Source organism: Caretta caretta, chromosome 1, assembly GCF_965140235.1.
Source record: "Caretta caretta isolate rCarCar2 chromosome 1, rCarCar1.hap1, whole genome shotgun sequence".
Classification (NCBI taxonomy): domain Eukaryota; kingdom Metazoa; phylum Chordata; order Testudines; family Cheloniidae; genus Caretta; species Caretta caretta.
Genome location: NC_134206.1, coordinates 354,326,701 through 354,349,089, shown reverse-complemented (window position 1 = coordinate 354,349,089; position 22,389 = coordinate 354,326,701). Strand labels below are relative to the sequence as shown.

The window sequence follows — 22,389 nt, the reverse complement described above, 5'->3', positions numbered from 1 at the left end:
CCCCTCATTCTTCTCTTCTGCAGACTAAACAATCCCAGTTCCCTCAGCCTCTCCTCATAAGTCATGTGTTCCAGTCCCCTAATAATTTTTGTTACCCTCCACTGGTTTCTTTCCAATTTTTCCACATCCTTCTTGTAGTGTGGGGCCCAAAACTGGACACAGTACTCCAGATGAGGCCTCACCAATGTCGAATAGAGGGGAACGATCACGTCCCTCAATCTGCCCCTACTTATACAGGCCAAAGTGTCGTTAGCCTTCTTAACAACAAAAGCACACTGTTGACTCATATCCAGCTTCTCGTCCACTGTAACCCCCAGATCCTTTTCTGCCGAACTGCTGCCGAGCCATTCAGTTCCTGGTCTGTAGCGGTGCATGGGATTCTTCCGTCCTAAGTGCAGGACTCCGCACTTGTCCTTGTTGACCCTCACCAGATTTCCTTTGGCCCAATTCTCTAATTTGTCTAGGTCCCTTTGTATCCTATTCCTGCCCTCCAGCGTATCTACCACTCCTCCCAGTTTAGTGTCATCTGCAGACTTGCTGAGGGTGCAGTCCACGCCATCCTCCAGATCATTAATGAAGATATTGAACAAAACCGGCCCCAGGACCGACCCTTGGGGCACTCTGCTTGATACCGGCTTCCAACTAGACATGGAGCCATTGATCACTACCCGTTGAGCCCAACGATCTACCCAGCTTTCTACCCACCTTATCGTCCATTCATCCAGCCCATACTTCCTTAACTTGCTGACAAGAATACTGTGGGAGACCGTGTCACAAGCTTTGCTAAAGTCAAGGAATAACATGTCCACTGCTTTCCCCTCATCCACAGAGCCAGTTATCTTGTCATAGAAGGCAATTAGGTTAGTCAGGCATGACTTGCCCTTGGTGAATCCTTGCTGACTGTTCCTGATCACTTTACTCTCCTCTCAGTGCTTCAGAATTGATTCCCTGAGGACCTGCTCCATGATTTTTTCCAGAGACCGAGGTGAGGCTGACTGGCCTGTAGTTCCCCAGATCCTCCTCCTTCCCTTTTTAAAAAATGGACACTACATTAGCCTTTTTCCAGTCATCTGGGATCTCCCCCAATTGCCAGGAGCTTTCAAAGATAATGGCCATTGGCTCTGCAATCACATCTGTCAACTCCTTTAGCACTCTCGGATGCAGCGCATCCGGCCCCATGGACTTATGCTTATCCAGCTTTTCTAAATAAATTCTACTGCTCTCTTTTCTTCCCTGTGTCAAGATCCTGAACTCAACCATCTCATGGTCACTGCCTCCCAGGTTCCCATCCACTTTTGCTTCCCCCACTAATTCTTCCCAGTTTGTGAGCAGCGGGTCAAGAAGAGCTCTGCCCCTAGTTGGTTGCTCCAGCACTTGCACCAGGAAATTGTCCCCTACGCTTTCCAAAAACTTCTTAGTTTGTCTGTGCACCGCTGTATTGCTCTCCCAGCAGATATCAGGATGATTGAAGTCCCCCATGAGAAGGGCCTACGATATAGTAACTTTCATTAGTTGCCGGAAGAAAGCCTCGTCCACCTCCTCCCCCTGGTCTGGTGGTCTATAGCAGACTCCCACCACGACATCACCCTTGTTTCTCACACTTCTAAACTTAATCCAGAGACACTCAGGTTTTTCTGCAGTTTCATACCGGAGCTCTGAGCAGTCATACTGCTCCCTCTCATACAGTGCAACTCCCCCACCTTTTCTGCCCTGCCTGTCCTTCCTGAACAGTTTATATCCATCCATGACAGTACTCCAGTCATGTGAGTTATCCCACCAAGTCTCTGTTATTCCAATCACATCCTAATTCCTTGACTGTGCCAGGACTTCCAGTTCTCCCTGCTTGTTTCCCAGGCTTCTTGCATTTGCGTATAGGCACTTAAAATAACTCACTGATTGTCTTGCTTTCTCAGTATGAGGCAGGAGTCCTCCCCTCTTGCACTCTCCTGCTCATATTTCCTCCCAGTATGCCACATCCGCACTTACCTCAGAGCTTTGGTCTCCTTCCCCCGGTGAACGTAGTTTAAAGCCCTCCTCACTAGATTAGCCAGCCTGCTTGCGAAGATGCTCTTCCCTGTCTTCATTAGGTGGAGCCCGTCTCTGCCTAGCACTCCTCCTTCTTGGAACACCATCCCATGGTCAAAGAATCCAAAACCTTCTCTCCAACACCACCTGCGTAGCCATTCGTTGACTTCCACAATTTGACGGTCTCTACCTGGGCCTTTTCTTTCCACAGGGAGGATGGACGAGAACACCATTTGTGCCTCAAGCTCCTTTATCCTTCTTCCCAGAGCCACATAGTCTGCAGTGATCCACTCAAGGTTGTTTGCAGCATAGGTCTTGGTCTCTTGCAGCATAGGTGGGGGCAGGAGAAGGGCCCAGTATGTGTCCACTCAGTCTGTTTTATACTCTCAGTCCATGTGCTTGGAAAACACAAGTCCAGGCATGTCCGGGGGCCATTGCTGAGTCTCCAGGCAAGGTTGAGCAATTCCCCTGGTGTAGCCTCATGCAGGTGAGTCATGGAATTGTAGCTCCCTTGCTGGACAATGGCTGTTGATGGGCTGTTTCACACCCAGCCCGGGCGTTGGTGACTTTCCTTGCTGTTGCTTCTGGGGAGCGAATATCTGGCTGATTCCCCAACTTCCAGCATGTTTTAGTGACCACCATACAACACAATTCTCATAACTTCATACGCATCAACGATACACATCTATGGACAGAGAAATGACTTTCAGCAGATCATAACCTTTTCCCGATCCCTTACAAGGCCTGCTTTATATGTAAGATCATGATTTTATGAAAATGAGGAATATGGGGGCTACAGTACGCTCCCCCAATGTATAGAATGTCACGGAGGGAGAGGTGCCATTTTAAGTTATGGGGTGATGTTGTCACAAGACGAAATGGGTATAAACTGGCCATTGACAAGTTTAGGGTTAAAATTAGACCAAGGTTTCTAACCACCAGAGGAGTGAAATTCTGGAGCAGCCTCCCAAGGGGAGCAGTGGGGGCAAAAAGCCGAACTGGCTTCAAGACTTGAGCTTGTTAGGTTTATGAAGGGGATGGAATGAAAAGTTGGCTGCAATGGCATGTGCTCCATCTATGACAGGTTTCAGAGGAACAGCCGTGTTAGTCTGTATTCGCAAAAAGAAAAGGAGTACTTGTGGCACCTTAGAGACTAACCAATTTATTTGAGCATGAGCTTTCGTGAGCTACAGCTCACTTCATCAGATGCATACCGTGGAAACTGCAGCAGATTTTATATATACACAGAGAATATGATATCATATTCTCTGTGTATATATAAAGTCTGCTGCAGTTTCCACGGTATGCATCTGATGAAGTGAGCTGTAGCTCACGAAAGCTCATGCTCAAATAAATTGGTTAGTCTCTAAGGTGCCACAAGTACTCCTTTTCTTTTTGCTCCATCTATGACTCTGATTAGCAAATATCTCCAATAGCCAGAGATGGGACACTAGATGGAGAGGGCTCAGAGGTTACTATAGAGAATTCTTTCCCACGTGTCTAGCTGGTGGGTCTTGCCCACATGCTCAGGGGCCTCGCTACCATATTTTGGGTCAGGAAGGAACTTTCTTCCAGGTCAGACTGGCAGAGACCTCCCCTTTACCACTCTGCAGCACAAGGCATGGGTCACTTGCTGGTTTGAATTAGAGTACATGGGAGGTTCTCTGTAACCTAAATTCTTGATTTAGTCCTAAGTGGAACACAGGATCTGGTCCTAGAGATGCATATAGCTGGACCGCTTGCTAATAGTGACCATAATATAATAAATTTTAACATCCCTGTGATGGGGAAAACACCACAGCAGCCCGCCCTGGTATCATTTAATTTCAGAAAGGGGAACTACACCAAAATGAGGAAGTTAGTTAAACAGAAATTAAAAGGTACAGCGACAAAAGTGAAATCCCTTCAAGCTGCATGGAAACTTTTTAGACAACATAATAGAGGCTTAATTTAAATGTATACCCCAAATTAAAAAACATAGAGAACCAAAAAAGTGCCACTGTGGCTAAACAACAAAGTAAAAGAAGCAGTGAGAGGCAAAAAGGCATCCTTTGAAAAGTGGAAGTTAAATCCTACTGAGGAAAATGGAAAGGAGCATAAACTCTGGCAAGTGAAGTGTAAAAATATAATTAGGAAGGCCGAAAAGGAATTTGAAGAACATCTAGCCAACGACTCAAAATAATAGCAAATTTTTTTTTACGTACATTAGAAACAGGAAGCCTGCTAAACAACCAGTGGGGACACCGGATGATTGAGATGCTAAAGGAGCACTCAAGGGTGATAAGGCCATTGTGGAGAAACTAAATGAATTCTTTGCATCAGTCTCCTCAGCTGAGGAAGAGGGAGATTCCCAAACCTGAGCCATTCTTTTTAAGTGACAAATCTGAGGAACTGTCCCAGATTGAGGTGTCATTAGAAGAGGTTTTGGAACAAATTGATAAACTAAACAATAATAAGTCACCAGGACCAGATGATGATACTCACCCAAGAGTTTTGAAGGAACTCAGATCTGAAATTGCAGAATTACTAACTGTGGTCTGTAACCTATCATTTAAACCAGCTTCTGTACCAGCTGACTGGAGGACAGCTAATGTGACACCAATTTTTAAAAAGGGCTCCAGAGGTGATCCTGGTAATTGCAGGCCAGTTAGCCTGACTTCAGTACCGGGTGCACTGGTTGAAACTCTAGTAAAGAACAAAATTGTCAGACACATAGGTGAACGTAATTTGTTGAAGAGTCCACATGGTTTTTTTAAAGGGAAATCATGCCTCACCAATCTACTGGAATTCCTTGCGAGTGGCAACAAGCATGTGGACAAGGGAGATCCAGTAAATACAGTGGCTGGTTTCAGAATGGCAGCTGTGTTAGTCTGTATCAGCAAAAACAATGAGGAGTCCTTGTGGCACCTTAGAGACTAACAAATTTATTTGGGCATAAGCTTTCATGGGCTATAACCCACTGCATCAGATGCATGGAGTGAAAAATACAGTAGGCCGGTATAAATATACAGCACATAAAAGATGGGAGTTGCCGTACCTCGCTGGGGGTCAGTGCTAATGAGGCCAGTTCATTCAGGATGGATGTGGCCCATTCCCAACAGTTGACAAGAAGGGCTGAATATCAACAGAGGGAAAATTACTTTTTGTAGTGACCTAGCCACTCCCAGTCTTTATTCAGGGCTAATTTGATGGTGTCAAGTTTGCAAATTAATTCCAGTTCTGCAGTTTCTCGTTGAAGTCTGTTTTTTGAAGTTTTTTTTGTTGAAGAATGGCCACTGTTAAGTCTCTTATTGAGTGTCCAGGGAGATTGAAGTGCTCTCCGACTGGTTTTTGAACATTACAGTTTGTGGTGTGTGATTTGTGTCCATTTATTCTTTTGCATAGAGACTGTCCGGTTTGGCCAATGTACATGGCAGAGGGGCATTGCTGGCACATGATGGCATATATCACATTGGTAGATGTGCAGGTGAACGAGCCCCTGATGGTGTGGCTGATGTGGTTAGGTCCTATGATGGTGTCCCTTGAATAGATATGCAGACAGAGTTGGCAACGGGCTTTGTTACAGGGACAATCCCTCACTCTCACAGACCTTGGGAGACAGGCCTGTCCTTGCTTACAGACAGCCCCCCAACCTGAAGCAAATACTCATCAGCAACTACACACCACACAACAGAAACACTAACCCAGGAACCAATCTTTGCAACAATCCCATTGCCATCTCTCTCTGCATATCTATTCAGTGCCCAAATAAATTGGTTAGTCTCTAAGGTGCCACAAGGACTCCACGTTCTTTTAGTGAATATAGTGTATTTAGATTTTCAGAAAGCCTTTGTCAATGTCCCTCACCAAAGGCTCTTTAAGCAAAGTAAGCTGTCATGGGATAAGAGGGAAGGTCCTTTCATGGATTGTTAACTGGTTAAAAGATAGGAAACAAAGGGTAGGAATAAATGATCAGTTTTCAGAATGGAGAGAGGTAAATAGTGGTGTCCCCCAGGGTTCTGTACTGGACCCAGTGCTATTCAACATATTCATAAATTATCTGAAAAAAGGGCAAAAAGCGAGGTAGCAACATTTGCAAATGATACAAAACTACTTAAGCTAGTTAAGTCCAAAGCAGACTGCACAGAGCTACAAAGGGATCTCACAAAACTGGGTGACTGGGCAACAAAATGGCAGATGAAATTCAATGTTTATAAATACAAGGTAATACACATTGGAAAACATAATCTTAACTATACATATAAAATGATGGGGTCTAAATTAGCTCAAGAAAGAGATCTTGGAGTCATTGTGGATAGTTCTCAGAAAACATCCACTCAATGTGCAGCGGCAGTCGAAAAAGCGAACAGAAATTTGGGAATCATTAAGACAGGGATCGATAATAAGACAGAAAATATCATCTTGGCTCCATAGAAATCCATGGAATGCCAACATCTTGAATACTGCATACACATGTGGTCGCCCCATCTCAAAAAAGATATATTGGAATTGGAAAATGTTCAGAGAAGGGGCAACAAAAATGATTAGGGGTCTGGAACAGCTGCCGTATAAGGAGAGATTAATAAGACTGGGACTGTTCAGCATGGAAAAGAGACGAATAAGGGGGGGATATGATAGGGGTCTATAAAATCATGACTGGTGTGGAGAAAGTAAATAAGGAAGTGTTATTTACTCCTTCTCATAACACAAGAACTAGGGGACACCCCATGATGTTAATAGGCAGCAGGTTTAAAACCAACAAAGGAAGCATTTTTTCACACAACGCACAGTCAACCTGTGTGGAACTCTTTGCCAGAGGATATTGTGAAGGCCAAGACTGTAACAGGGTTCAAAAAAGAACTAGATAAATTCATGGAGGACAGGCCCATCAATGGCCATTAGCCAGGATGGGCAGGGATGGTGTTCCTAGCCTCTGTTTGCCAGAAGCTGGGAATGGGCAACAGGGGATGGATCACTTGATGATTCCCTGTTCTGTTCATTCCCTCTGGGGCACCTGGCGTTGGCCACTATCGGAAGACCGGATACTGGGCTAGATGGACCTTTGGTCTGACCCAGAATCGCTGTTCTTATGTTCTTATGTAACCTGAAGTCTTTAAATCAAGATTTGAGGGCTTCAGTGTCTCAGCCAGAGGTGCGGGGTCTATCACAGGAGTGAGTGGGTGAGGTTCTGTGGCATGCAATGTGCAGGAGGTCAGACTAGATCATGATGGTTCCTTCTGGCCTTAAAGTCTCAGTCTAAGTACTGCACTTTAAATTCATGCTATTAGCTAACTTGGTTTAACTTTGCATGTCAATAAGCCCTCAGACTGTCCGGTCTTGGGAGGGTTTGTTCTGTAAATGCCCAGCCCACCCAAGGGTGCTGTAATAAAAAATAGGGCATTTAGAAAGACGATTGCAGTTTTGTGCGGCATATGCAGAGTTCTTGCATCATGGAGCAAGGATGCGATAGTCCCTGTCTAGGGTTATGTTGACACAGCAAAAAGAGTTGTGTGTTAAATCAGGTTAGTTAATCCACTTTAGCTAACTCAGGTTAAAATAGAGAAGACATGGCAGCTTGGCTTTTAACGTGCGCCAGCTGCTCGAATTCAACCACTGGCTCCCCACCAGGCTTTAACTCGAGCTGCAAACCCTCATTAAAGCCATGTTGACATGTCTTTGCTACTATTTTAACCTGAGGTAGCTAACCTAGGTTAACTAATCGGATTTAAGAACACACCTTTTTTGCAGTGTAGATACCCTGTGTGGCTCAGAAGATGCCACGCGGAAATACATCAGTATTATCTATTCCTTAATATCTCATTGGCTCCACCTGCCAGTGATCAGACTCGGATCTGTCCACCGTGCCCCACGAGTCTCAGTTTCTCCATTCTTCACCTGGGGCAATATCAGGCAACTCTTTCTCATTCCTGGGGGTGGTGCAGGGTCTGTTCATTTACTCCTCCGGCTCAGCCTGCAGTTAAGGGTTGGCCTCACCAAGGCAACGTTGGCTTGCTAACTAGTCCTACAGCTCCATTTGCTGGGGCCTGGATGGTGAAGGTGATGGATCGTCTGAGTGCCTGGGGTTTGGGTGAGAGGGAGCTGGTTTGGGCTTCATCTGGGTGAGACTGGGGTGGTGATTCTAGGACATCCCTCTTTTTGCCTGCCCTTTGTTACTCAGATTAGCCCTCCGGGTCCTGTTGAGTGCCCTGAGAGCAGTTCATACCAGCTGTGCTTGCTGTAAAGTTGCTGATCACCACTGTTGCATTTGGGGCTCCCCCACAGTGATCCAGGTGTTTCACCTTAAGGCTGGGCATGGCATTTGTGGTGCTGTGCCCGCAGAGCACTCTGCAGCTGGTGCAGAATGCTTGGCAAAGCCTCTGACTGGGAGCATGACACTGCTCTGCGATCTGCACTGGCTCCAAAGTCACTTTTAGAGGTCGTGAAAGGTGATGGATTCAACCTATAAACCTTTCATGATTTTGGCCTTTGTTGCTGCAGTAATGCACGGGAATCAGTGAGGTGTCAGCCAACCAGTGCCCTGGTTTAGTTAGGAAAAGGCCGCTGGCAAGATGCCAGCGAAGGACCCTTGGTTCTGGAATTCACTTCTGCCCTTGGCCTAGTCTTCCAGAACTGTTTCAAGGCTCCTCTCTTTTCCTGGGCTGTTGGAGTGGGTGACTTGGGAAGGGAAGGTTATTAGTTAGCCCTGATGGGTTGGGAGGATTTTGCCATTGATGTTGAAGTGTCCTGATAGTAGATAAGACATCTAAGCTGTACCTTAACTCAGATTAAAAGAGCAGCGAGGACAAGGCCACTCGGGTCTGAACTCCGGTTAGTAGCTTGAATTCAGCCCCAGGCTCCTCACTGCTCTTCTAACCTGAGTTAGCTAGCCTAAGTTCACATCATCGCCTCTTTCTGCAGGGAAGATGCACTCAGCATTTTCTAGTTCTGGGAGCACGAGGCTGGGTGCCAGACCCCTGGGATCTGATTCCAGCTCTGATACTGACTTGCTGTTTGGCTTTGGGAAAATCACTGTCCCTTCCATGCCTCGGTTTCCCTGTTTGTAAAATACTGGCAGTACTTCCCTGCCTTGCAGGAGACATCTGAAGTTGCAAAGTCAACACAGTCATGGTGTTGAGACCTTGTTTCCAAAAAGTCTCTGACGTCTGGAACACACTGGCTTCCCTTCCAGTGCTTCCTGTGAACGGAGTGGATGCTCCTGGCTCTCTCTCCAAGCGTTTCGCTGCATGCACCCCAGGTCTCTCACTTTCTAACTGAGGCGGCTGGAAGGACAAAAGACAACCCTTTCCGAGGGCTCTTAGGTGGCTCCTTCTTTCCCAGGTTGTGCACGTCCACAGACCGTGCACTTGGACATGGTAATTCTGTACCCTGCAGTGCCCCTCTCCCTGTTCTGATCTCTGCCCATTTCTCTTTCCATAGTGCTCAGTATTGGTGAGGGTGGCTTCTGGGAAGGAACCGTGAAAGGACGGACCGGTTGGTTCCCAGCAGAATGCGTTGAGGAAGTGCAGATGCGACAGTATGATCCACGGCAAGGTAAGCTTCCCTGCTCGGGTAGGGCAACTGTCTCAGATACTGGGCTGAGTGCTTCCTCTGCAAGGCAGCCACGTCCAGCCCCCATCAATTCGGACTGGTTGATGTCCACTTACACAAAAGTCTCAGGCTGCCCATCTTCTGCCCTGGGTGCCCAGCCCAGAAACTGAAACCCACAAAATAGCAGAAGTTACAGTCGAGTCAGTTTGTCACTGATTCTCTTGCTGCTCCCAGTCCAGAGTTCCCACCTTCAGCACTTTCAGTGTCGTGACCTATGTGCTTGCCGCCCTGTGGGAGCATTATTTAGTCATACAGGGCAACGGCTTCAAATCCTACCACTGATTTTTGGGTGCCAAATTTGAGATGGTTCAGCGGCTGTAGCGCTTTGAGCAGTGGCTGTAGGTGTGGTACGGCCTGGGGCTCCTATCCCCTTAATCAGGTCTCAGCTTATGCTTGTGCAGGAAGCCAACTCCCATGTGCAGGAAGCCATGTTCCTCCCATGTGCATCTCGTGCTTTCCTCACACCGTTTGAACACAAGACGCACTGAAGGCAAAGCGGCTGAGTGACATGGAGCTGGTTTGCTTCCCCTGCCAAGTGCCTTCTACAGTGCCATGTGCAGACACTGGCTTAGTGAGCAGTTGCTCACCTCAGGAAGCTCTGGCCTCCTGGAACAGCACCTAGCACGGCACGAGTGGCTAGCAAGGGGCCAGTCCATCTGGTGCTTTCCATACATCTGAAAAAAGACACAAGTTACATCTGATCCTCCAAAGAAGCTCCATGTGTGGGCAGGGCCTTCTGGGAAGGAGGTGTGGTCATGGCAGAACCCTTCCAACAGCTGTGTAAAACAGGCAGCTTGCTGACTCTGTGCAGAGGGCCCTGGCAGGCGCTGGCGTGGAGTCCTCGAGTGCCCATGGACTGCACTGTTGATGAACATCCTGCAAGGCTCGTATGGCGCACCAGCTCTGCTAGAGTTCAGACTGAGAAGGCCTTTCTGTTCAAAGTGACCTTTTCTGGGTCACTCTTCTAATTGTGCTAAAATGCACACACTTACTGAGATTGCCTTGGAATGTGGTATGCCTCATGGGGGCATGGGTTAGTGGGAGTGATCCAAATTTGGGGTCACTTGAGTGAGGAGTTCCTGAGGTGCAGCTCCCCGCACCAGTTCTGGAGGTTGACAGATTCTACCAGTGTTTTTTGCACACACCAGTGGCTCAAACTGTGGCTCTGATTTTCCCCCGTTTGATCTCAGTTGCCTGACTTTGGTCCCAGCTAGTGCAAGATTCCCACAGCATCTTGGGGGAAACAAAGTAGAAACATTATTAAAGGAAGAGTTTAGCTCTCTGTGTTAGCACATGCTAAACACTCCCACACCAGACTGCAATGCATGCGTGCAGAAAGACTAGCCAAGAGTTTCAGGCCAGCTAGCTTTTACGTGACCTGAGTGGCTTAGGAGCATGCTGTGGCTGGACTTAAGCTACTGTTGGGCACTGCAAGTTCAAACCCAACCTTGGCAGAAAATGTAACGTGGACCTGTTGCTATACGCTGCCTCTAGCAAATGGTGGGGGGTGTAGTCTGAGTAGAGCGGAAATCCAGGAGGTGCTGAAACTATTCTAATGATGTGAATTTTTGTGGGGAGGGGGATAAATGGGGTTGCGTGGGCAGAGGGACGCTGGAGGAGTGATATGGGGCTGGGTTGCAGGAAGCATTGGGGGGATCATGTCAGGCCCACATTCTCCCCTAATGTGTGTGTGTGTGTGTGTGTGATGAGGACTGGGAGGCCTGCCCCATGGGACCTCTGTTCCTGTTGCCATGTGTTACTGGGACCCTTCCCTGCCCCCTCTTGTCAGCTGGGGATTCCTGCCCATCGAGGCTGTCTAAGCCCCTCTCCCTGCCCCAGGAGGGTGAAGGCTGACACTCTGAGGGGTTGGAGCCCCTCTCCATGGGAGCTCTGCTTCTTTGTGTGGGAGGTTCACCGAGCACACTGAGACGGAGCTGAGAATGGGCATGCTTGGGACATTGCACCAGCTAGCAAGTGCCCTCACTGGGGTGGGGGCGTGAGACGAATGGAGCAGTTTGTGTGCCTCAGAACCATTGTTTCAGGCTGTCCTCATCTCCAGGGGCTCTCCTGGCTCAGCTAGGAGCAGGCCACTTCGCTCTGACTCTAGTATACTGCAGCTGTAAGGATGTGAACATCCTTCCCCTGTTCTTCCTCAAATGTCCCATCTTAGGATTGTCCCGTGCCGCACACCTGAGCAGAGCAAAGCGGTTGCTGATTCATTTCGTGCAGTAGCTCACGGGAGCGTCAGCTCCACTTGAGTTCAGGTTGAGAAACTCTGAATGTTCAAAGGTCGACTTTTGGAAGTGCGGTAAAATCTGTATGTCTGCTCCCCTTGCCTTGGCGTTTGCTGTGCCTCATGGCAGGGCGGGTAGGGTTAGTGAGCCAAATCTGGGTTCGTTTGAGCCAAGGATTCCTGACATGCATGCTTCCAAAAACACCGTTTCACAAAACCCACAGATTCTGCCTGGCTGTGTGTGTGTCTTGTTTTTTGCACAGGTGGGGCTCAAACCAAGGCTCTGAGCATCTCCCAGTTGCTTGATATTTATCCCAATTAGTGCATGGCACCCACAGACCCACTGGGGAAGTGTCAAAGGATGACACTCCCTCTTTAAGAGGGAAGAGGCCAGTGCACCTGTGGTAAGCTGACCTCAGTTGGCCTTAAAAGGGGGTCAGGAGGTGAGAGCTGCCTGGGAGTAAGAGATTATTCTATGATTCTACGATTAGCAGGTGAGAGTTGCTGGAGATCGGAAGAGGTCCCTGAAGGAAGCTGTAGCTGTTGCCTGGGGGAAAGCTGAAGGCCGGAGAGCAGCAAGAGGGGTTTTCCAACTGATCTCTCAGGGCTAGAGAGGGCTGAAGGCAGGGCAACGGTGGAGGGACTTAGCCACTGATGTCTCCATGTTGGAGAGCTAGAGCCAGAGGGCTGGAAAGGGGGCGAGCTGGGGAAGGGAGGGTCCTGGTGCAAATGAGCTCCCAGTAGAGAGGCTCCTCTTGCTGAGAAGAGCAGGGTTGCACTCCAGCCGGAAGGGCTGGGGTGGTATGGAGAAGGCCAAAGGGGAGCCTTTGAAATGTGAAGTATTAGATAACACTTTCATTGGAACAGCCTCCCTTGATCCCGCCCCCTTTAATCATAGAATCATGGACTATCAGGGTTGGAAGGGACCTCAGGAGGTCATCTAGTCCAACCCTCATTAGGTATTGTAGCACCTGTGGGATACAAATTCACTCACTGAATTTGTATCCCACTCTCTCACTTTAGCTGGAGAGAGTCTTAGAAGGGAAAGCCCCTGGTTTGACAGTCCCTCAGATGGTGCTAATTGTCCTTGTGGGGAACAGAGATGCTAGCTGAGATGGGTGGAGCTGCTGCTGCTGTAAAAGTCCAAACCCATTTTTTCTGCGGGGGAGGTTGGGATTCATCTGGGGTGGTGATGTCATGTGGGTCCCTTTCAGTGGGACAGGAAGCTGCTCAGGACATTCCTCGGAGACAGTCCAGGGCCCCACGAGGTTTTGGTGGTGGTGAGGACATCCATGATGGTGGAGCTTGCATCAGTACTCTCCATCTGTTCTTCCAAGTTTTTCTAGGTGTTCTTTTCCCCATAGTCCTTTTTGTTCTTTTAAGACCCCAAAAGGGAGTGATAGGTGGAATGGCCCCTTCCCTCATTAGTTTGTCTTCCATTTAGGCCCAATATCCAACACACTAATTCTGGGTTAATTCATTTCTGATCCCATGTCTTGTTCTGTTTTTACCAAGCATGAGTTCAATACAATCCTTGAATTCTATCAACATGAACTAATTTAGTTTGTCTGGTTGTCTTGCACCAGTTTATAACACTTTTTATTGAAAATAACTTGACCTGCTTTCCATGCTAAACTCTGAAGCAGGCCAAAGTTAGAGACTAATTGTCACAACAACCCAGCAGGGGGAATCAGTTCTGAATACCTTGGACTGTGTGAAGCTCTTAAGGAGCCCTGAGAATGGGGAACTGATGCAGGGCTGCTGTAGAGGCACCATAGGCCACAAGGGGGCACTGTGGAGGCAGCATACCTAGTTACGATTTTTGGGCTGTGCTGGCTCCGCTGTATGGTTGAGCACGACTTTCTGTTTAAAGGATGCCTCTCCTAGGTTCTCTAAACTCCGCATGCTTACGCAGAGTGGCCTGAAAGGTTCTGTGATTCGTGGGAGGGTGAATGGGCCAAATTTGGGTTCATCTGAGCAAATAGTTCCCGAGATATAGATCCCTGGGGGAAAAACAGTATTTTACAAAATCAGCAGGTTCTGACAACTTCTTTGCATAGATCTGAGGATCAAGCCCTGGCCCGGATTTGTCCATCACTTAGCCCTTGCCTCAGCTAGTGCACGGCACCCACTGTCCCTTTGAGGAAGCAACGCAAAGTTATTAAAGGAAGAGTTCAGCTCTCTAGAATGGGGTTTGCAATCAGTTGTGTGCTGAGACTGAAAGGAGCATGCACAGCAAGATGACGAAGGGGATTGGCAGACATAATACCTGTGGTCATTGAACCTGCGCTGTACCCATGCAATCAATGTAAATTCAAACCCTACCCGGGGCAGAAATTGTGAGAATGAACTGTCGACAGGTTGCTCCTGTCCACCTCTTTCCAGGGTTCTGTACTTTTGGGGAATGTGCCTTGCTGACTAGCATGGCTAACGTCCAGGGGCTCTTTTCTGAAAGGTAATAAATCTCACATGCTGCACAGCTATGTGAGAACAATTTCTGGTCATGCTGCTATTTTCTACCTGCTGATTTATTACAGCACAGAGTCACAGCATCGTATATTCTCAGGCCAGCAAGGATCCTTGTGATTAATCTAGTCTGACTATGGTATAATACAGGCCGTAGGATTTCCCTGACTTAACTCCTGTTTGAGCCAGAGCCTGTCTCTTAGAAAATGATCCAGGTGCCCTGGACTGTGAGTCACTGTATTACCCCCTGCCTCTCATGCAAGGTAGCCTTGCCTGGGTGCCAGCTCCTTAGCACCACCAAACTCTCAGGCACTCTTCTCTGGGCTAGGCCAGCCCTGTCCTTGCCGTACAGGTTATCAAGAGGGGCACCTGAGTCCCTTTGAATTGTTCCCTGTGAGATCCAGCTCCTGAGACTGGTTCCTCACAGAAATCCACATCCTCTGTCCCCAAAGGAGCAGCGTAGCCCAGTTTTACCTGAAATCATTGCTGCTATATGACACACAGCACGTGTGAGCACTGACAACCAAACAAAAGTGCATTTCATTAAGAAAGACTGGAGGGTTGAGGGTTTCAGAGTAGCAGCCGTGTTAGTCTGTATTCGCAAAAAGAACAGGAGGACTTGTGGCACCTTAGAGACTAATTAATTTATCTGAGCATAAGCTTTCGTGAGCTAAGGCTCACTTCATCGGATGCATAAGGGTTAAGTACAGATGAGAGAGGGGTGGAAACCTGGTTACGCTACAAAACAGACTCGTAACCCAAACCTGCACCTACACTGAGTGGGTCCCCTTGCCTATCTAACCAAGCACATCTCTCTTCCCCCACTCATCTCCCAAACAGGTTCAGTCTGTGGCAGAGGTGGGTGGTTTCCCAGGAAGCAGGATCCATTTTTTCAAGAGAACATCCCTGCTCCCCAAGATGTCTTCTCCGGGAAAGGCTAAAGTGCTTTTCCCCTCCCTGTTATACAGGAACGGTCTTGTGGCTTCCCTCAGAGACAGGGTGGCTCTCTGTCTGTTGTGCTGTTCCTCTTGTCTCTCCCAGTGGTTGTGATTGTTTGTGGTTGTCCTGGCTGGTTTATCGTTGAAAGTCTTGGGATGGAGCAAGGCTGCACTAGTGAGCCTGGGGTTCCGTCACCAGCAGACAAGGGCTGGGTGGCAGCTCGCGCCCCGGCAGAAGGAGATGTTGCTGCTGCCCATCTCTCAGGGTTTTATGCTGCCGCACAACACTGTAGTGCCCAAGCGCCTCCCACATAAACACTAGAGCAATAGCGAAGTCCATGGAGGCCTTTCTGGGGCCTCTGACGCGCCTCCCTTTCCAGGGTAAAGACTCTGACTGGGGTTGGGCTTGTAAATTTATTTTATTAAAAGAACCCTATGTACTTCGGGTTGGAGGGCTTTAGGCTGACTTTGGGGGGATTGGTTGGTTTGGGATTTGAGCGGTAGAATTGAGGGTGCTAATGTTGTGAGTTTTGTTGCCATGATGTAAAAGCCTTTTTGAAGAAGGTTTTGCAGCTTTTCCGAAAGAGAGTCAGACTCTGGACCTGTACCAGCTGTCACATGCTTTGTCCTGCGCTTTGTGCCTGTGTTTTCCCAGGGGAGCGCAGCATTATGGTGGCTCATAGATTGAAATTTGGTGTGGCCAGTCACAGAATGGAAGCTGATTTTTAATATGTCTGGGGCTTGTTCCATTAATTGCCTTGAAAATTAGAACCAAGACATTAAACTCACATTTGGAACTGACGGGGAGCCCAGTGGATGGACTTGAGCACAGGCAGGATGTGCTCATGGTGGCCTAGCTCATGGAGGAGGCAGGCGGGCACATTCTGTACCATCTGGAGCTGGTGCATCATCTTCATATTCAGTTTCAGATGCACAGTTAGTGGCAATGATCCAGGTAACAAACGCATGTTTTACTGTGGCCTGCTCCTTGTTTGAGAGGAGGGGACAAGTTTCCCAGCAAGGGGAATTTTTCACCCAGAAGGTGAAGGAAGCTGGGTTTTAGGTTCAGATGCTACCCGGTTTCCCAGCTTAGTGAAGAGTCAAACAGGACCCCAGCACTTCACACCATTTAGACAAGTCGGGGCTGTGCAACTTCAATGGACAGTGAGGACAGTGTCCCAGCTAGTTCTTTGAAGCACTTTCTCCTTCCCAACTAGCATCACTTCAGTTTTACCTGCATTCAGCTTGAGCCAGCTGCTTTCTCTCCAAGAGCTGATTTCGTGTAGAATTCAGACGTGTCTGTAATGGCCACGTTACATCGGTGAAGAAGATGACATAGAGTTGAGTGTCATGGGCATGCTGTTGGCAGCTCACTGTCTCCCAGTTCTCATGTGGATACTGGAGAGAAGTAGACAATATGGACCCCTCTGCAGGCAAGGAGCGCTTGCCCATCACTCTTCTGCGCTCTTCTGGAGAGGAAGACTAGAGCCACTGCGGTGCTGGGCCCTTCATTCTGGCTGTGTCATGTTGGTGGGTTAGCAGTGCCTTGCAGCCTCCTGGGTCAGGGGCTGCAGAGAGGCCCAGCAGCCCGTGCATGGAGCACTTGCCTATCCCTGGCCTTATGAGGGGGGTATTCGCTTGAGCTGCTAGAGCCATCTCTGTGCTGTGCCCTGGTCTGAAGCCTGATTGGGAGGCATCCAGGATGGTGGCTGATGTCACATCTTGCTGGAGCTTGGTGGTTAGGACTTTCTCAGTTATTTTGCCCAGGAATGGAAGGTTAGCGACAGATGGTCGTTTGAGAGAACTTAATGACTGAGCAAGGCTTCGTGAGGAGAGGGTGAACTATTGCGCGTTTGAAGGTGTTAGATAGAAGCATTGCTCTGAAGGAGGCATTGACTGTTTCCATTAGTAATGGGTGTCGTTGTTCTTCACTGTCCTTCACCAGCCAGGAGGGGAATAAAGCCTTTCCACAGGTAGTGGCAGGGATATTTTTCAGAGTTTCTTGAGTTTTGTCGTGTGTAATGGGGCCAAACCCAGACAGAGGCATTGGGGTAGGTAATATTCACTGTTGAGGGATGGAACTTTCTTTCCTATTTTCATGGGTATTCAGTTGTTCTTGTCAACAAAGTATACTGACAGCTTTTCACAGCAGGAGATGCCTGTGACTGGTGCCTAGGCTATGAAGTGGGTTGATTAGCGGGCTCAGTATGCAAAATAACTCTGCTGCCCTTGATTCTGTGTCCCTGATCATGGAGGAGGAGGAGATTTGTTTTGCCTCCTTTACTGCAGTGGTGAAATCCTGTCAGAGTTGTTTGTGCGGCATTCAGAATACTTGGTGTGCTACTAGTGTTCTAACTTTCCTGGGCACAGCATCTGCCGTAGCTCGTCTATGAACTGTGGTGATCGTCTCAGTCAGTGGGGTGGGGGAGAGCGGGCAGCTTGGGGCCAAGGCATCTGAGGTAGTGGACATCAGGCGAACGTGTTGTGGTACTAACTCATCTGTGCCTTGGGCTGCTTCTTGTAGGGCAAGTTGGAAACCTAGGTTCAGGAATCTTGGGAGGCACCCGCTTTGGCTCTTCACTACCCTGGAGGGAAGGAGGGAAGTCTCTGAGCTCTGCCTGGGTATTGGAGACATCACCTACAGGAGAGGGTTATGTTGGTGACATCTCCAATGTCTAGTCCAAAGCCAAAGATAGGATCCAGTGTATGTCTGGCTGCACGTGTGGATCCAGAGACTGCCTGCTAGAATGCCATACTTTCCGTGTGCTCAATGAGATCAAGTACTATTGCATCTTTTGCATTGTCTATATGGAGACTGAAGTCACCAAAGCCATGAATTCTGGGGGACTCCAGTACTGTGCTGGGCAGAAGCTCTGGGAGATCCTCCAGAAAATAGACCAGGTTTCTGTCTGGAGGTCTGTACGCCATTAGGAGCCCTAGGTCCCTCTTGTCCTTTGCCTCACAGAACACAGGGATGTACTTAAATGTGTTTGTTGCTGGGGTGGAACATCTTCTGTATCTGAGTTTGGAGAGGAACAGGAGAGCTTCTGTCTCCTCTTTTTTTCATGGTACATTCTGGGGTCTCTCTTGGCCTCTGGTATATAGAGTATCCTCTGGGAGGCTTGGTGTGTTAGGGTAGGAATGGACCATTGAACCATTTCTGTGATGCAAGTAAGGACGGGACTTCATCCAAAATGGGATAATGCATGGTCCAGTCAGGAGCTAATGTGGCCCGTAGCCCTGCAGATGAGAGCCTCTAGGAAGCCCTCTAGGCACACAGAGGCAGTGCAATTGCTGGTCCCAGCAGTGTCCCTGCTGGTCCTATGAAAGGACTGGTGGAAAGGCGGCCAGTCGCAGTGATGGCCCCGACTGGACCGGAGCTGCCCTGTCTCTAGCCCATCCCTCAGCCCATCACACCGGAGCTGGATGGCTGCAGGGAAGAGCCTACGACCTGGGCATTTCTGAAGTCAATGAAGCTCTCTGAGGGCTTGCCTACACTACGGGCATTAGAGCGGCACACCAGCTCTGCCACTACTGAGCCATAGTGCAGGTCCTTCCTACAGCAGGGGAAGGGTTCTGGGTTGCTGTAGGAAACCCAGCTCCCCAAGCTGCAGTACCAAGGTCTGCAGAAGCATTCTACCACCAGTCCAGCCCTCAGGACACCAGGCTTTAGGTTGGCCTAGCTAGAGTGCAGCTTTGAAAGTCTCCCAGACTCAGCTTCCATGCCCTTCCCATGATAGGCACCTCATGGCTGTTTTGTGCCAGCCTAATCTAGTAAGAGTTTTAGCCTTAGTGGCTATTTTTCGTGAACATTCTGCTTTTAGAGGCATTGAGGATCTGTCCTTTTCCAAACTCTCCCAGAGATTGAGCACAGCGTGGCTCCGTAAACTGGTTTTGAAGCACCCAAGCCCAGCTGTCTGCTTCCATGTCCCTTTTCCTGTCTGGGCTCATGTACATCCTTATTTTCACACTCCATTAGCCTAATGTGGAGTTATGCGTTGCTGTCACCTAAAATAGGCTCCCAAAAGCCTGTCTGATTCACATCTGACTTATTACTAATGGGGAAAAAAAATCTCATCTCTTTTTCTGTGCAAGAGCTGAGCGACTGCACTTAGAAGCGGGAGCAGGGGCAGTATGATTGGAAATGAAAGATTGTCTATCTTGGCTATTTGAAATTTCCAATTCCAAGACTTAAGGTGGAAAGCTCTGGTTGAATATTGATAAGTGCAGAATCTGTGGTTCGTCTTTTCTGTGAATATGTGTAGAAGACGGTCTCTGAGAATTCGAATGGAAAGGATTTCTGGAGTGGGCATCTGTTCCTGGATAAAAACAACAAGGAGTCCTTGTGGCACCTTAGAAACTAACAAATTTATTTGGCCATAAGCTTTCGTGGGCTAAAACCCACTCCATCAGATGCATGGAGTGAAAAATACAGTAAGCAGTATATATATATATAGCACATGAAAAGATGGGAGTTGCCTTACCAAGTGGGGGATCAGTGCTAACGAGGCCAATTCAATTAAGATGGAGGTGGAAGCCCACGAAAGCTTATGCCTAAATAAATTTGTTAGCCTCTAAGGTGCCACACGGACTCCTCATTGTTTTTGCTGATACAGATTAACACAGCTACCACTCTGAAACCTGTTCCTGGATAGTCTCCTAGGAGGAGCCAACCTGGTGCAGTGCTGTGGCTGGTCTGGGAACATATCTGAAAACCTAGGAAAACAGAACAGTGTCAAGGCGGACCATGATAGCCAAGGCTGTGGCTGCTTCTGCCTTTTGTAAAAAGAAAAGGAGTCCTTGTGGCATCTTAGAGACTAAAAAATTTATTTGAGCATAAGCTTTCGTGAGCTACAGCTGAATGCATCCTATGAAGTGAGCTGTAGCTCACGAAAGCTTATGCTTAAATAAATTTGTTAGTCCTCATGGCACCTTAGACTCGTTTTCTTTTTGCGGATACAGACTAACACGGCTGCTACTCTGAAATCCGCCTTTTGTGTTTCTGAGATCAGCCCTTTTCGTTGGTTCCTACAGCTAGAACTATGGTCCATGCCCTCATTACCTCCTGCCTTGCCTGTCTGACATCTAGACTGGGCCCAGGACACAGCTGCTGAGATCATATTCCTGGCCCACTGCTCTCACCGGTTCACCTTCTTCCAGTTAATTCTCTACCACATTCGAGCTTGTCATCCCCTTCAAAATTCTGCATTTCATTTTGTCTCCTTGCTTATTCTCCCTTGTCTCTTACTGGATCACCCGTGCATCCCTTTCACTCTGCCATTGAGACCAGCCTTGACACCCAATTTGCCCACTTCTCCCACAACATTCTCTGCATTTGCTTTCACACTGTCCCCTATGCCTGGAATGCTCTTCCTTAGTGTTTCTGAAATTGCAGAACTGCTAGTTGTGATATGTAACCTTTCGCTTAAAGCAGCCTCTGTACAGATGATTGGAGGGTAGCTTGTGTAATGCCAGTGGGATTTTTTAGAAAATCTTCAGAGGAGATCCTGGCAATTACAGGCTGGTAAGCCCAACTTCAATAGCAGGCAAATTGGTTGAAAGTATAATAAAGAACAGAATTATCAGACGTATAGGTGAACACGATTTGCTGGGGAAGAGTCAACGTGGCTTTTGCAATGGGAAATCGTTCCCCACCAATTTATTAGAATTCTTTGACAGGATCAACAAACGTGGACAAGGTTGATCCAGCTTATAGAGTGTACTTGGACTTTCAGAAAGCCTTTGACAAGGACCCTCACCAAAGGCTCTTAAGCTAAGTGAGCTGTCGGGATAAGAGGGAAGGTTCTCCCATGGGTTAGTAACTGGTTAAAAGACAGGAAACAAAGGGTTGGAATAAGTGGTCAGTTTTCATAATGGAAAGTGATAAATAGTGGCATCCTCACAGGCTCTGTACTGGGACCAGGGCTGTTCAACGTATTCATCAATTATCCAAAAAAAGTGGGGGAAGCAATGAGGTGGCAGAGTTTGCAGATGATACAAAACTACTAGATAGTTAAGTCCAAAGCAGGCTGTGAAGAGTTACAAAGGGATCTCACAAAACTGGGTGACTGGGCAATTAAATGACAAATGAAATTCAGTGCTGATAAATGCCAAGTCATACATATTGCAGAAATGATTCTAACTGTTCATACAAAACGATGGGTTTTGTATTAGCTGTTACCACTCAAGAAAAAGATTTTGGAGTCATAATGGATAGTTGAGAACACATCTCCTCAATGTGCAGCAGCAGTCAAAAAAGCGAACAGAGTTTTAAAAACCATTAGCAAAGGGACTGATAATTAAAATATTACAGTTCCACTGTTTAAATCCATGGTATGCCTACTCCTTGAATACTGCGTGCAGTTCTGGTCACCCTATCTCAGAAAAGATATATTTGAATTGGTCAAGGTACGGAGAAGGGTAAAGGTACAGAGAAGGGCAACAGAAGTTATTAGGGGTCTGGAACAGCTTCCACACGAGGAGAAATTAAAAAGACTGGTACTTTCAGCTTGGAAAAGAGACGGTTAAGGTTGAGTGTGGTAAAATGTATGAAATCAACAATGGGATGGAGAGAGTGAGTAGGGAAGTGTGATTTATCCCTTCACATAACATGAGAACCAGGGGTCACCCGATGAGATGAATAGGCGGCAAGTTTAAAACAAACAAAAGGAAGTATTTCTTCACACAACGCACAGTCAACCTGAGGAACTCGTTGCCAACGGATGTTGTGAAGGCCAAAAGTGTAACTGGGTTAAAAAAAAAAGAACAGATAAATTTGTGAACAGGTCCATCAATGGCTATTAGACACGGTGGACAGAGATATAACCCCATGCTCTCAGTGTCCCTAAACCTCTGACTTCCAGAAGCTGGATCTGGATCGCTCTGTAATTGCTCTGTTCTGTTCATTGCCTCTGAAGCACCTGGCACTGGCAATTGTCACACTGGATACTGGGCTAGATGGACCGTTGGCCCACAGGTCTGCATCTCTCTCATTTAAATGCCTGCTCAAGACCCACTTCTTCAACATCTATCAAAACCATGCACTGGATCCTGCCTACACTACATTAGCAATTCAAAGAGGGCTTAAAGCTGCTGCAAAGGAGCAACTGAGGGTGTCTCTTGCTTAGGGCAGTCCCTATG

The 22,389-nt window shown here is 47.8% G+C and overlaps 1 protein-coding gene across 12 annotated transcripts in view; it reads left to right on the top strand.

Annotated features, from left to right (window-relative positions):
* The window catches only part of SHANK3 (SH3 and multiple ankyrin repeat domains 3), a 675,575-nt gene that overhangs the window by 439,438 nt on the left and 213,748 nt on the right, over positions 1-22,389 (top strand). For all 12 annotated transcript variants that reach the window (XR_012666651.1, XM_075124628.1, XM_048820302.2 and 9 more), the window contains exon 12: positions 9,442-9,555. Coding sequence is in view for 11 of the 12 variants with exons in the window: in XM_075124628.1 (XP_074980729.1) it covers positions 9,442-9,555 (114 nt within the window). In the remaining variant the exon portion in view is untranslated. The remainder of the gene's footprint in view (positions 1-9,441; positions 9,556-22,389) is intronic.